We start from the raw sequence: 15,825 nt of genomic DNA on the forward strand, positions 1-15,825 counted from the left end.
GTATTTGTTGAGCACCTACTATGTGCAGAGCACTGTACTAAGTGCTTGGGAGAGTATGATATAACACTAGTAATCTAGCCTAAACAATAATTAAGTCTTTGTTTTTGTTGACATTTTGCAAGAGCTCTGTTGCATGTTCTCTGTTTCTCTCTTGTTTTTGCCCTCCCACTTGTTTCCTTCCCCTTTGCGTGTGACTAGCGATTTGGCCTAATGGAAAGAGCACAGGCCTGGTGCCACTACTTGTCTGCTGCGTGACCTTGGACAAGTCACTGCACTTCTCTGGGCCTTGGTTGCCTCATCTGTAAAGTGGGGATTGAGACTGAGCCCACGTGGGACAGGGACTGTGTCCAACCTCTTTAGTTTGTATCTGCCCTAGTGCTTGGTATAGTGTCTGGCAAAAAAGAACAAATGCAGAATCTTCAGTGATGTACCAGATATCAACCCTTAATCTTGTGGGACATGGATTACTATTAGTCCTAATTTAGAGCTAGAGGAATATGTCTAGAGAGGCATATCTGAGGTAGCAGCATGTCTGAGTATCTACTTAGCAACATGAAGTGTGCATCTACCCCAGCACTTAGAACAGTGCTTGGCACATAGCGCTTAACAAATATCATTATTATTGTTATTATTGAATTAAGCATTCTGGGGAGTTATTAACCCAAGTAGAAGACACAGTATCTCTCCCCGACTGTAGAATCTAATATTGGTGACAGGCCAAACAAAAAGTATATAAATGCCTGGACGTACTCATAGGTGTAGAGAGGATTTGTACATATGTCTTTTAGGATAAGCTGATTATTAAAAGTAGAGTCTGTAGGGTAGAGAGGGAACTAAAGGTAAGATTGGAATGACTGAGCTATGGGGGGGCTGATCTAAAGAAGCTTGGAAGAGTAGTGAATCATGAGCAGAGTTTTGAAGGAAGGGAATGTAAAGTTGCACAAAGCAGGAATGTCTGAATAAGCAAAACGTGCATGGATTGGGAATGTGTACCTTTAGAAAAATTATTTTATACTTTTTGTACTGTATGTTGTTTTAGAGTTCTAAAGGCTGGCAAAGCAACTATTTGTGTACCTAAGAATTCAGCTGATGAAGTGACACATGTGCTCTTCTGCAATGACAAATTATCCGAGAAAGAAAGAAGTATCTTTAAGGCTCCCTGTTACCCGATACGTTACATGGGGGATTATCTTTTTGAGGTAAAGTAGAGAAAATATGTATTTGTTCAACACTTTTGCGAAGCGCTTAACTGGCATTGTCCTGAGCCCTGGGGAAAGGTAGAAAGAAATTATCCCCCGCTACAAAGAGCCCCTAGTCTGAAAGTGGGGGATTGGGTAGGATGAGCTGGAAGGAGAGTGGTAGAATTGTCCTTCAGATTGAAGATGATGATGCCAGTGGTGATATTATGTCCATTAGTGTGTGTCTTTGAGAGAAAATATCTTGCATTCTTGCACATTTTATCTTGAAAACTCAGTAGTGCACTTTTTCTGGTCGCTTGGCCTTCATGAACATTGCTCAGACGGCAGTGGTGAAGAAGAGAAAGTATCAGTTAATAATATTTATTGAGCACTTACCATGTGCAGAGCACTGTACTAATCGCTTGGGAAAGCACAACATAATAGTTATATAGAGACATGTTCCCTATCCACAACGAGGACTTGGATTCTAATCCTGGCTCCACCACTTGTCTGCTGTGTGAGCTTGGGCAAGTCCCTTAACGCTTATGCGCCTGTTACCTCATCTGTAAAAAGTGAGAATATGCTAGCTTTTAGAACAGGGCTTGACACACAGTAACGTTTGCCAGATACCATAACAAAAAGAGAAGCTTACAGTCTATAGAGGGAGACAGACATTAAATTATAAATCGGGAAAGTACTTGAATATAAGGTTATTTATGTATGTTCTGTGGGGCTAAGGTGAGTATCGAACTACTTGAATGCACAGTCAAATACGTAGTTGATGCAGTGGGAAAGGTGGTTGGGAAATGAGGGCTTAGGGAAGGCTGTTTGGAGGAGATGTGATTTGTGGAAGGTTTTGAAGGTGGGGAGAGTGGTGCAGTATCTTTTTATTCTCTTGAATGGTCTGCATACTGTAAGTACACTATAAATGCTGAAGGTGTTGATGATGCTTATGAAATACTTATGGGGCTGCTAGGTTTTATAATTCTGGCCTAAAATGTATAGAAAACTATTTGCTAACATCTCTCTTGTTTGAAAAATGTAATATAAAAGTGCATCGTAGTTGGTTGTTTTTAGAATACTCTTTTTTTCCTCCATTTAATCAAACACTGTTATGCCATGCAGAAGGAAATTCAGAATAACGATGAAGCTATGCAAGTGAACTCACTTTTAAATGAATACCAACCAGATACTGGTATTGACAGGCAACTTACTCAAATAAAAGATGCATTAAAAAGGCACATTTGTGAAGCTCAGGTAAGGAACAAATCAGCCAACATTTCATTTGTATAGATATGTATATTTCTAGTATTATCTGTGACACACATACGTAGACAAAACTTCCTCGTCGGTAGCGTCATCTCCAAGTCCAAAGGCTGCTACCGGTGTTGGTACATCACACTCACATAAACATATGGAGAAGCAGCGTGGCTTGGAGAACCACGCTCGGAGAAGCAGCATGGCTCAGTGGAAAGAGCAGGAGCCTTGGAGTCAGAGGTCATGGGTTCAAATTATAATAATAATAATAATGGCATTTATTAAGTGCTTACTATGTGCAAAGCACTGTTCTAAGCACTGGGGAGGTTACAAGGTGATTGGGTTGTCCCACTGGGGGCTCACAGTCTTCATCCCCATTTTACAGATGAGGTAACTGAGGCCCAGAGAAATTAAGTAACTTGCCCAAAGTCACACAGCTGACAATTGGTGGAGCCGGGATTTGAACCCATGACCTCCGACTCCAAAGCCCGTGCTCTTTCCACTGAACCACGCTGCTTCTCGGCCCCGCCACTTGTCAGCTGCGTGACTTTGGGCAGGTCACTTCACTTCCCTGAGCCTCAGTTCCCTCATCTGTCAAATGGGGATGAAGACTGTGAGCCCCGCGTGGGACAACCTGATCACCTCGTAACCTCCCCAGCGCTAGAGCAGTGCTTTGCACATAGTAAGCGCTTCATAAATGCCATCATTATTGTTATGATTATTATTATTATATGTGCAGTAGACCCTCACAAAAAGTGGTCGGTAGAGCCCCGGCCTGGTAGCTGAATGTTTTCACGTGAAAAAACGTCGGTAGCGCTCCAGCCTGGTAGCTGAATGTTTTCACGTGGAAAAAAATTCACTAGTGCTGAGAATTTGCAGGCTAACCAATTTAGAATTAGGGCTCTGCTGGGATTAATACCCAGAGCAAGAAGCAGTGCCTATAACATGTGGTGTGGCAGGTAGGACAGTGAGCTGAGCTCATCTTGGAGGGGCTGCACTGAACCTTCAAGGTAAACAAAGTCCCAGCTGTCCCACCGGCATATCCCTTGTTCTCCTCTCTCTTCTTCGCTCCCGTGCGCGCACTTCCAGTCCCGCCCTCCGGCCCTGCCAGCCGTTGAGGCCTGCTTCCTCATGGCCGCCTCAGAGCCCCCCGACCACCAGCCGCAGGGCAAGGTAAAGGTTGTTGGACCCCCCGACTAGTTTGGGGGGCCACCGCCGCTCCTCAGGGACCCTGACGAGGGGCTTGCTCATGGCGGGCTGGGCGGCCAAGGCCCGGGCGATCAGGCCCCTCCTCAGCATGGCTGCCTGTCAACCTCCCAATCAAGCAAAAACTCTCGGCTTCTTATAATAATAATAATAATAATGACGGCATTTATTAAGCGCTTACTATGTGCAAAGCACTGTTCTAAGCACCGGGGAGGTGACAAGGTGATCAGGTTGTCCCACGAGGGGGGCTCACAGTCTTCATCCCCATTTTACAGATGAGGTCACAGAGGCCCAGATGATTTGGGCAAATCGTTTAACCCCTCGATGCCTCAGTGTCGTCATCTGTAAAATAGGGACAGGATACTTGCTTTTCCTCTTAGTGTATATGTGTTTGTACATATTTATTACTCTATTTATTTTACTTGTACATATCTATTCTAGTTATTTTGTTAGTATGTTTGGTTTTGTCCTCTGTCTCTCCCTTCTAGACTGTGAGCCCACTGTTGGGTAGGGACTGTCTCTATATGTTGCCAACTTGTATTTCCCAAGTGCTTAGTACAGTGCTCTGCACACAGTAAGCGCTCAATAAATACGATTGATTGATTGATTGATCATGTGACTGACGGGAGAACAGAGCTGGCTTCCCTCCCACAGCTGGACAGAGGCTGCGTTACCCGCCTTGGGTAGCTTGACTTTTAGCCCCTGGATCTGGTTGCTCTGGGCATCGCCCCCATCTTCCCTTCTCACCACATAGAGAGTCCCTGTCCTCTTCCGGAGCACCTCTCAACCGTCCATCCCATTCATTCAGTCATATTTACTGAGCGCTTACTGTGTGCAGAGCACTGTACTAAGCACTTGGAAAGTTCAGTTCGGCAACAGGTAGAGACAGTCTCTACCCAACAACAGGCTCACAGTCTAGAAAGGGGAGACAGATGACAAAACAAGTAGAAAGGCATCAATATAATAAATAGAATTATAGATATATATACACATAATTAATAAAATCGATAGAATAATAAATATGTACAAATATACCCAAATGCTGAACCATGAACTCCCACTGGCCAGCCAGCTAGTTCACAATGTGAACTGCCTCTTTTTCTGGCCTTCTTCACCTCCCCAGCCTTATTTGCGTGTGAACATTTGTGACTAGTTCATAAATGCCAGTTACATTGGTCAATGATGTCAGTATTAGAGGCCCATTATGTTTATGTGGTGCAAAGGAGTGTATATTTGGCTGTTTCAGCATAACTAGTGTATAAGGTGATTCATGAAATTCCAATTTTAGTGCTGTATTTAAAACAGTGCACCCGTTGTGTAGAGCAAACATGAAATGATTATCTTCTCTTATATACATAAGATATATATATCAGTCCTGCTACCTAGTTGAATGTACTGAATGCTCTACTATATATGTAAATCATGGTGGTGTCCCAGGTCAATGCTAATACTTATGGTTTTTTGTACATCAATTCATCTGAAACACCAGAGAGTCTGAGTTTTAATACTTGGGATGGGGAACCGTTGAATAATTTGTAATAATATAAATTTTGAAGGATGCTTTCAATCCGGTCTTCATTTTCAATTTAATCACCCTTAAAAGAACAGGGAAACAACTCCCTCAACCCTTGTGGATTTTACTTTCAGAACAATTTGTGAATTGTAGGTTACACCTGCAAAATACGCTTTTGGAACACAGTTGGAAATGTACCTGCTCAATCAGACAGGTACTATTCAGATATGTGCATATAATTTGAACTACAGTTTGAGCAAAGTGGAAATTTTGGTCCCTACCTTTGATTTATATTTCATTTTTTTAAACGTTCTGTGAATGGTAGTTTGAAAGGACTTATCTTTGAACAGCTCTGAATCTTCCTGTCTTTCAGTTAAAGTTTTTGCCAGTTTCTCTTCAATGCTTTAAAACAGTGCTTGTCTTTTGTGATTTCTCTAATATGTATCACTGGTCCTTTATAATACCATCAAATATGGCAAAAGGTACTATATACAAGATAATTTCTCCTTGTTATCCTGTCTGTTGGCTAAAACAAAGCCACCTTGTGTGGCAGTTTAAGGCTTGCTATTGAGCAAGGGAAAGCCACTGTCCTGTCGATGACCACAGGATTGCCCAGTTAATGTAACGCAAAGATCCGATGCTTTCTCTTGATTTTTTTTTCATGTAAACCATCTTCAGAAAGTGGGACTGAAAAAAGGGGAGCCTCCTGAAACTTCTAAAACCCACCTCTGGATTTGCTGAAGCCCTGGAGTCTGAATTGGGCAGACTTAAGGAAGGGAAAGGACTCCTGGATCCCATTATTAATTAGGGGCTGGATTACAGGACCCAGGACACCCTGCCTCCATTTTCTGTAGGGAAAAATGGCCATATTTGGTTTTCAGAGTGTAGTTATGAAGTGCTTATAATTATTTAATTTGCCCATGTACAAAATAATTAGGGAAAAAAAATTGTTTCGTGTATACCAACTCTGGTTCAGGTGACGAGGCCTTTGTGGGTTTCCGGGGCGAGGTTTCTTACCGGACTAGGTATGTGAAGGTGGGTGTAAAAAATATTTCAGACATTGAAAATCACAAGATAAATGGTTTCCAAAAATAGGTTGAAAAACCCCATGTCTTAAGTCTAAAGAGGCAAGTACCTTTTGGATTTTTCAAGTTGATTGTGATGAAGTGTTACTTGAGTCATCCCTGTCCAGTTGAAGCGATGGACTGAGCCTTTGTGCAACAGCTTTGCTCCAATTAGTCTAGGTGGATAATCCAGGCTTCGAGTCATTTTTTAAACTTAGATAGTTGGGCTTCAGAATCAGAGTTTGCGAGTCTAAGAAATTATGTTTACCAGTTGAGCACCAGCTTCGAAAGCTTTCTGGCATTTATGTGTTATAACTTTTAAGGCAGTTTTACAGCTTTGTGTATCATAATTGGATTTGTAAATCTCATACTATTCCTTTGTCACACTGTTATTCCTTTATAGGCTGTCAGATGTAACTTTGGTGCAGATAAAATAACAGAACCACACAGAGAGGTAAGACTTGTTTTTGCTTAGCTTCATTGTGTCCTGTAATTTGAAAAATATGCTATCTTTGACAGCCTAACAACTTTAATATCAAATAGGTTTTCAGGAACTTACCATTAAAAGAGGAATAGTAAAGAATGTGTGTTCTGTTCAGGCTGCATAGAAACATATGTCGTTTTAATGGGCTTTAAAATAGTGTAAATAATGCTAGTAATGCATTCATGCATTCATGGGTACAACATACCATACTGATAGTGTGAGCTGCTAGTTTTCTGGATGTTGTAATTATACCTGTTTCCTCTCTGTAAAATGGGTATTAAATTTTTGTTCTCCCAGTTCTCTAGACTGTAAGCCCCATGTGGGCCAGGGACTGGGCCTGACCTGATTAGCTACCCCAGCACTTAGAACAGTATTTAACCCACAGTAAGCATTTAACAAATGCCAAAATGATAATAATAATAAATACCTGTTCTCCCTCTCTCAACGGTTGAGCCCCATAGTAAGTGCTCAACAAATGCCATCATTAATTCATCCCCATTTTACAGATGAGATAACTGAGGCACAGAGAAGTTGTTACTTACCCAAGGTTACACAGCCGACAAGCGGCAGAGCCGGGATTGGAACTCATGACCTCTGACTCCCAAGCCCTGGCTCTTTCCACTAAGCCACTCTACCTCTCAGATCTTCATAGCTTCCAAGCGCTTAGTACAGTACTCTGCGCACAGTAAGCGCTCAATAAATACTACTGAATGAATGAATGAATGCATCCTCTGGCTCCGCCCGGGTCCTGCTGGGCATGTAGTCTGAGGGGTCAGCGGCGATCCCCTGTCCAGGAAGACTGCTGACCTCCGAGTGACGACGACTCTCTCGGGCCCTCTGACCCGCTCTGGACAGGTCGTATCTCTCTTAATGTGGCCTCTCTTTTGCCCCTCCACCGGGACTGAGGCAGGACTAGAGCAAAAGAAACGAAAGGATCTAAAATCTTTTTTGTTGTTTTTATTTTCTTTTGCTTACGTTTGTTAATATGTTTCACAATCGGGGCGGGCGGATAAGGGGGAACGGTCTCTGTGCAGAGACGGAGACACCCAGGGGCGTAGATTGAAAGAAACTCAGAAGGCGGAGTCACGGAGAGACCTAGAGGAACTCAGAGCCCAGAGAGACAGGGAAAGGTCCAGGGACAGCGGAGACACAGAAGAACAGAAAGAGAAACTCAGAGTGCAGAGGGTCACAGAGAAACTCAGAGTTCAGAGACACAAAGAATCACCTCGCCCCCTCCTACCTCACCTCCCTTCTCTCCTTCTCCAGCCCAGCCCGCACCCTCCGCTCCTCCGCCACTAATCTCACCGTACCTCATTCTCGCCTGTCCCGCCATCGCCCCCCGGCCCACGTCATCCCCCGGGCCTGGAATGCCCTCCCTCTGCCCATCCGCCAAGCTAGCTCTCTTCCTCCCTTCAAGGCCCTACTGAGAGCTCACCTCCTCCAGGAGGCCTTCCCAGACTGAGCCCCTTCCTTCCTCTCCCCCTCGTCCCCCTCTCCATCCCCCCATCTTACCTCCTTCCCTTCCCCACAGCACCTGTATATATGTATATATGTTTATACATATTTATTACTCTATGTATTTATTTATTTTACTTGTACATATCTATTCTATTTATTTCATTTTGTTAGTATGTTTGGTTTTGTTCTCTGTCTCCCCCTTTTAGACTGTGAGCCCACTGTTGGGTAGGGACTGTCTCTATATGTTGCCAATTTGTACTTCCCAAGCGCTTAGTACAGTGCTCTGCACACAGTAAGCGCTCAATAAATACGATTGATGATGATATGGGACGTGCAGTGTGTCCAACCTAATTAACTTGTATCTACCCCAGCGCTTAGTGCAGGGCTGGACAAATACATATTTATTATTCTATTAATTTTATTAATGATCTGTATTTATAATTCTATTTATATTGATGTTTTTGATGCCTGTTTACTTGTTTTGATGTCTGTCTCCCCCCTTCTAGTCTGTGAGCTCGTTGTTGGGTAGGGATTGTGTCTATTTGTTGCTGAATTGAACTTTCCAAGTGCTTAGTACAGTGCTTTGTACACACTAAGCACTCGGTAAATATGATTGAATGAATGAATGCTAACAAATACTATAATAATTATTGGACAGTAGTATAGCTTGAGTCAGAATGCTTAGGTTTGACATTCCCATCACTCACTCTGGTCATGATACCGTTTCAGTACAGATGGGAATGGTTGCAGCTGTCTACTCTGAATTAAATATTACTTTCTACAATGGTGTCCTGATCACATGCATAACCTTTGTTTCTAGTACAGCGATACTCTTATTATGTGCTGCCCGGGATCCCAGAAGGTGAAAGGCACAACACTGTTCTCAACTCTTAGCATGAGTTCCGAATTTCTTGGTTTCCATTAAAATTTTCATATAGTTTCCAAGAACTGTTTTATGGCTCTTTAATATAATACATATGTCATATTTCTTAAATTTGTTCTCTTTTAAAGTATCATCTATGGAACAGTCCAACCAAAGAAAGCAATTTTTTCCTGCATAAAGTATTTTTAATAATTGCAGATGTTACCTTTGTCTGTGAGCTGTGCTTATTTATAATAGTTCTCTCCCTTGATGTAATGTCTACGAACTTTCCATTTTTCTATTTTTAAGAACAAGAATAAATTTGAAACATATGAGTAGCGCAAGCTCTGTTTGTCTGGTACAGCTGCTTGTACTGTAGGAACATAAATGCCATCACTGGGCTTGACCTATGGTCCATCTAACCCAGTACAGTGTCTCCAACGGGAGTGGTAGGGTGCTTGGAGAAAAAGTGTGATGGTTGCCCTGCTTTACTATTCAATATAAAAGATGAATATTATGTTGCCAGAAAAGTTGCTGAATTGGAGCCCTGGCAAAGTTTTTTGGACCAATTTTGCTGATGGTCTTCATGTATATTTCTATGTAAGCCAGAGGCTATGCCAGTCTGCTGCCAGAACTTGACTTTTGGGGCAAACATGCATTTTTGGTGACTTTGTTAGGGGTTGTGAGTGCCAGTTTTAAAAAGGCATGATGGCTACAAATGGACTGGAGTTTGTTTTTTTCCAAAGAAATGGTGGTGTTTAAATACAAAGTCCAAGATCCTCAGACAAAACTCAGATCCATGCTCATTGGACATTAATATTTATTTAGAAATATTCACATGTTTTAACATTTACATTTAGAAAAATATTTATCATTTATTTAGAATTAATAAAAAGTGTAACCTGCTTATAAATAGGGTAGATTCGATAGAATGAAGGGATGTGATGTCATGCAGTATGTCCCAAGTCAGTTATTGTTGTAAGATGGATTAAATACCTACCTTAGAGCTATATAACTCTTTCAGAAGTACCAGTAGTGGCAACAATAGGCTCACTGACAGATTTTATTTTATATTCTTGAGCGCTTTCAACTTGCTTAGGATGTAGGTGTCTTGCACATCGCACTGCTGAAAAAAGTAGAATTTGAGAAATACTTAAACTGTGCTTAATTTATGTTTTCACGCCTGTTATATAATGGTATGAATAAAAATAAATATAAATGCTTATTTCCTGAGGATGCTGGTATATTTTGCACAAAGACTCATAATGCATTTGGTTTCTTTTCATCTTACAGGGTACAAACATTTTCTTCCCAGAATTCTCTTAACTAATCTACCTGTTATTCAATAGCTATTTTTTTTTATATAAAGTCATAGTGTCCTTCCTCCTGTAGGTTAAAAATGTTGAATTTTCCAGAGGTGAATTAAATATAATTGAAAATCTCATAGATGGACAATTCTTTTCGGAAGCAATTGAGGAACTTGTCTCTCTGCCATCACATTTTGTCCCTCCTGTATGCCTCCTCCGTTCTCTGATACGGAACATGCTTCAGGTGAGAGCGGAAGCCTGATGTGTTAATGTTACTGTTCAATGAATGTTAAAACTTAAATCACCTTCACTTTGTAACTTTTATCTGGCAATCTCACTTAGCAATAGTCTTTTGCCTCTCAAATGAAAATCTCAGGCCTATTTTCCGTTGTCCCCATACAATACTCTCTTCCAGTAAAAGAAAATGAACTGTATGTATATTTCCCAGTAGAAAATTGTTTTATGATGCTAAATTACACCTTTTTCAGGTAATCCATTTTTCAGGTAAAGCACCTAAAGAAAAAAACTGGATATCCATTGTGGGATTTGGTTAGTTTGGTGATCATCGCTGATCTAGGGGAGACAATCATGGTCAGTTTTAGAACTACAGACTTTCTGTGTATGGGACTATCTCAAAAATGTAGGTGGGCCATATGAGTCCCAGAAAGTAGAACATATCTTGGATCATCAGCTGCCTGCTAATTTGGGCCTAAACTAATTCAGTCAATCCATCTAGAGACATTTAAAGCGCATCTCCTCCGAGAGGCCTTCTCCAACTAAGCCCTTATCTCCTCTTCTCCCTCTTCCTTCTGTGTCACTCTTGCACCTGGATTTGTACCCTTTACTCACCCTTCCTGCCACAGTTACGTACATATCCATAATTTATTCTTATTCGTTTTTGTCTCCCCTTCTAGACTGTAAGCTCTTTGTGGGCGGGAAGCACATCTGCCAACTCTTTACACTGTACTCTCCTAAGCACTTAGTACTGGGCTCTCTACACAGTAAGTGCTCAATAAAGACTGTTGATCAATTTACAGAGCATTCTTCCAGTTGGAGATATGCATACTATGAACAATTTCGGGCTTCTTTAAGTAGGTAATTTGGAGCCAGTCTTTATTGAACAGCAGAAGGAGTCTCTAGAAAGAATAGCTGTTCAGTCTGTCTTGGGGAAGGAGACAGACCCCTGTCATAATCATTGGTCAGAAATTGTGAGCTACTTGATTAGATGGTTCTTTTCATCTTTCCTTGTCCCCATTATTGGGGGAAGAGCAGGAAGGACTAAATTATAAAGCCTTTAACCATGTTGACAGTTGTTTTGCTGTCTTTTAGACTGTGAGCCCACTGTTGGGTAGGGACTGTCTCTATATGTTGCCAACTTGTACTTCCCAAGCACTTAGTACAGTGCTCTGCACACAGTAAGCGCTCAATAAATACGATTGATGATGATGATGATGATTAATTGGACTACCGTGATTTATTCATTCATTGTCTTATTGAGTATTTACTGTGTGCAGAGCACTGTACTAAGCACTTGGAAGAGTACGGGACATTAAGCCATGACTGGCAACTTTGGAAACTGGGGAAGGAACTTTGGCCAAAGGGAAACAAGAGCTAAGAGTTAGTTCAAGATTTTAAGGTCTCTAAGGCAAAAGATATAACAGTGCTTCTCAAGGCTTGTCAATCAGTTATGTTTATTGAGTACTTACTGTGTGCAGAGCATCATACTGAGTGTTTGGGAGAGCACAATATAACAGCGTTGGTAGATACGTTCCCTGCCCATACCTTTTTACTTCCATAAGAAGAGATGAGAGCCTGGAATGTAATTTTCAGATGCTGAATTCTTTTTTTTATCTGTATGGCCATGTTGTTTTTAAATTCTTGGGAGGGAAGAGATTGTCTTTAACCTCTAAGTGTTCTCTCCCAAGTGATTAGTCCCCTGTTCCTCACATAGTTGTGGCTCAAATTCTATTGATATTAATAAGCTCATCATTTTGTGTCTAGTGCAAAATTCACCTTTTCCTATGTAATAATAATAATGATGGTATTTTTAAGCGCTTCCTATGTGCAAAGCGCTGTTCTAAGCTCTGAATGAAACTGGAGGTTGCGTGCCGTAGAGATTAATAGTGCATTTTTCCGGCTGTGTCCCCAGCACAGAGTGAGCACCCCTATATTGAATTTTTCGTGATCATTTACCATTCCTGAAATGTTGCCAAAATATTTTTTACCTTAAAAATTAGTTCATTCATACTGTTTGCATTTAGTCGGTTTAGGTCGCCAAACCCTCTTAGCAGGCGCTCTTCATCTTCCCTTATGAAATGCACTGCTCATACCCAGTATCAATTATTGTATTAAACTTTGGCCATTAATAACCCGGTATTTCTTTTCTGTTTTTATATCAGAATAATGTAGACACATCTTATGTTCGCTATTTTCATGTTTTGTCAACTCTACTTCATCTTCATCCTCCATGGAAGTCCACTTCTATGTTGAGATATTATTTGGAATTTTTTCAATGTCCAGTGTGTATGGAAGGAACATGGTCCCTGATAGAAGCCCTTGTCAGGTAAGGGGCTTGAAAAGTTGTTTAAGATGCAAAGAAAGTTTCATCTCAATGGAAAAATCAGTTCGCACTCCGTGAATTCAAAGGGTATAATTATGGTAGGTGTTAAGCTCCAGCTGTGTGCCAGGCACTGTACTAAGCGCTGGGGTGGATTCAAGCAAATCGGGTTGGACACAATGTCCCACGTTGGGCTCAGTCTCAATGCCCATTTTACAGATGAGGTAAATTAATAGTAATGATGGTATTAAGGGCTTCTTATAAGCCAAACGCTGGGATAGATGCAAGATAATTTGATCCGAATCAGTCCCTGTCCCGCGTGGGGTTCAAAGTCTGAGACATTGATGTGTTGATAAATCTTTTGGATCTTATAGTTTCCTGGGTCTTTCTGTTTCAGGTCTTGCCTTTTCAATGAAGTATTTTGTCATTCAGTTCCAGAAAGTGTCATTGAGGCCAAGGTGCTTCGCAAAATACTGCTGAAGTTTTTGTTTCATTTAGTGAAGGGTGAAGTGCAAGCTTTGAGTAAAAAGTAAGTTTTGGGAGGAAACTTTCAGAGTCCATCATTCTTCAATATCACTTCGCTTTTTATTTCTGTTTTTGGAAAGTTACATTTTTATTTCCCTCTAAAGCTAGTTTTTAACATTCTAAAGAGTATTGTCATCATGGGTTTATTCAGCCACCTATGCAACTATGATTTATATATTTTTCTTTCGTCACATTTCCCATTTTTATTTTCACTGTTATACATTTGGTAGGTGTTTAATTTTGTATCATGAAGGTGTGAGGTTTTCCGTTTTTCAGTTCTTAATTTTTTATTCCTTCGTAATTGGATGCTTAAGTGGAAAATGTACTTGGTGTAACACCCATTGGTTTAGTTTATATTTGTATGGCTTGGTAGTGATGAAATTTGTCTTTCTTTCCAAATTGATCAATGAACAGGTGGTAATAGCTGTTCATTGATGGTTGTTTTAGAGACCAAAAATATCTTATTTTCTCTCTTTTTCAGCCCTATAATTGTATTTTTATAATAACTCAATGTGTTATTTTGACTGTCATTGCCATCGTTATTTAAATAGCATTATTCATCAAAAATGGTATATGATCCTTCTATACTTAAAATTTGCCAAACCTTTTTGTTTTGACAGGAGACACAATGTTATCTGATTAATAACTATATTCAAATTGACTTTAAGCTTTAAGTTCTTTTTTTTTCTTTTCTTTTTTCTTTTTATCCTTAGGTTGGGTGAACAGGCAGATTCTTGGAACCTCAAAGTCAAACCTCAGTCTATTCTTCTTGAAACCTTTTGGTTTGGGAATGAAACCTCAGTGCTTTTAACCAAACCAATCAGCAAGCTTTTGGACTGGGTCGTTCGTTCTCATAAAGAAAATTACAGAAAGAATGATGTGAGTAGGATTAACCTATTTAGAGAAGTAGACTCTGCAATATGTTTCAATCACGATCCTTTTTCACTCACTTTTGTTGCATCCCTCACTTTTGTTGCATCCCTTTTATGACCTCATTCATAAAATGAGGTCTTGTCTAGTTTTAGAATGAAAGTAGAATGTACAGAAACTAGTATAGTTTCTGGTTCATTCAGTCAATCAATCAATCGTATTTATTGAGCTCTTACTGTGTGCGGAGCGCTTGGGGAGTACCAGTCGGCAACATATAGAGACGGTCCCTAGTTGCAGCTGTTGGACAATAATCCAAAACCGTTGCTGCCGATCGTGTCCAGGCTTTTGCTACATGGCAATGTGGGATAAAAGGAAAAGTCACTTAATTGATATAAATTTCTTTGATGCTTAGGAAAGTTAACTTGACCTAATGTTTTTGCAAGTGATCTGTGGGACTGTTGTTAGTCAATGATTAATACTAATTTGGGCTTTCCAGTATCTGCTAAGGCAGGCACTGATGATCTAAAAGTAGTGCAGACAACAACATCAAAGGTGTAAGGAGGAAAGCAGAGAAGCAGCATGACTTAGTGGAAGGAGCCTGGGCTTTGGAGTCAGAGGTCATGGGTTCAAATCCCGGCTCCGCCAATTGTCAGCTGTGTGACTTGGGGCAAGTCACTTAACTTCTCTGTGCTTGTTACTTCATCTGTAAAATGTGGATTAAGACTGTGAGCCCCCCGTGGGACAACCTGATCACCTTGTAACCTCCCCAGCGCTTAGAACAGTGCTTTGCATGCAGTAAGCGCTTAATAAATGCCATCATTATTATTATTAAAAATAATTGTCATGTTTTCAAGGCAGATGTCTTGAGAGAGAAGTAGCATGGCTCAGTGGAAAGAGCACGGGCTTTGGAGTCCGAGGTCACGGGTTCAAATCCTGGCTCCGCCAACTGTCAGCTGTGTGACTTTGGGCAAGTCGCTTCACTTCTCTGGGCCTCAGTTAGCTCATCTGTGAAATGGGGATTAAAACCGTGAGCCCCTCGTGGGACAACCTGATCACCTTGTAACCTCCCCAGCTCTTAGAACAGTGCTTTGCACATAGTGAGCGCTTAACAAGTACCATCATTATTATTATTATTGTTAAGAGTTTTTGATGTGTCTCTGGTTCTCAACATCTGTATAGAATTTTGTTGTCCCCTCTAGCTTATTTTTGTGTTTATGCATTTAATGCTTACTACTCTTAAACTTGTTTTTTGAATTCAGTCGTATTTATTGAGCACTTACTGTGTGCAGAGCACTGTACTAAGCGCTTGGGGAGTACAAGTTGGCAACACATAGAGATGGTCCCTACCCAACAGTGGGCTCACAGTCTAGAAAGGGGAGACAGAGAACAAAACAAAACATATTAACAAAATAAAATAAATAGAATAAATATATGCAAATAAAATAGAGTAATAAATACGTACAAACCTATGTAAATATGTGCAGGTAAATTTTGAATTTAATAGGTAAGTTCCTAAATATTTTACTTGATGACTCAGGTTCTTC

At 40.7% G+C, this 15,825-nt stretch overlaps 1 protein-coding gene across 2 annotated transcripts in view; it reads left to right on the forward strand.

Annotated features, from left to right (window-relative positions):
• The window catches only part of SLF1 (SMC5-SMC6 complex localization factor 1), a 60,681-nt gene that overhangs the window by 19,051 nt on the left and 25,805 nt on the right, over positions 1 to 15,825 (forward strand). For both annotated transcript variants that reach the window (XM_038765502.1, XM_038765500.1), the window contains exons 5-11: positions 1,040 to 1,199; positions 2,304 to 2,435; positions 6,622 to 6,672; positions 10,415 to 10,573; positions 12,729 to 12,892; positions 13,284 to 13,415; positions 14,125 to 14,290. In XM_038765502.1, coding sequence (XP_038621430.1) covers positions 1,040 to 1,199; positions 2,304 to 2,435; positions 6,622 to 6,672; positions 10,415 to 10,573; positions 12,729 to 12,892; positions 13,284 to 13,415; positions 14,125 to 14,290 — 964 coding nt within the window. The remainder of the gene's footprint in view (positions 1 to 1,039; positions 1,200 to 2,303; positions 2,436 to 6,621; positions 6,673 to 10,414; positions 10,574 to 12,728; positions 12,893 to 13,283; positions 13,416 to 14,124; positions 14,291 to 15,825) is intronic.

The sequence above is a fragment of the Tachyglossus aculeatus genome, chromosome 23, assembly GCF_015852505.1.
Source record: "Tachyglossus aculeatus isolate mTacAcu1 chromosome 23, mTacAcu1.pri, whole genome shotgun sequence".
Classification (NCBI taxonomy): domain Eukaryota; kingdom Metazoa; phylum Chordata; class Mammalia; order Monotremata; family Tachyglossidae; genus Tachyglossus; species Tachyglossus aculeatus.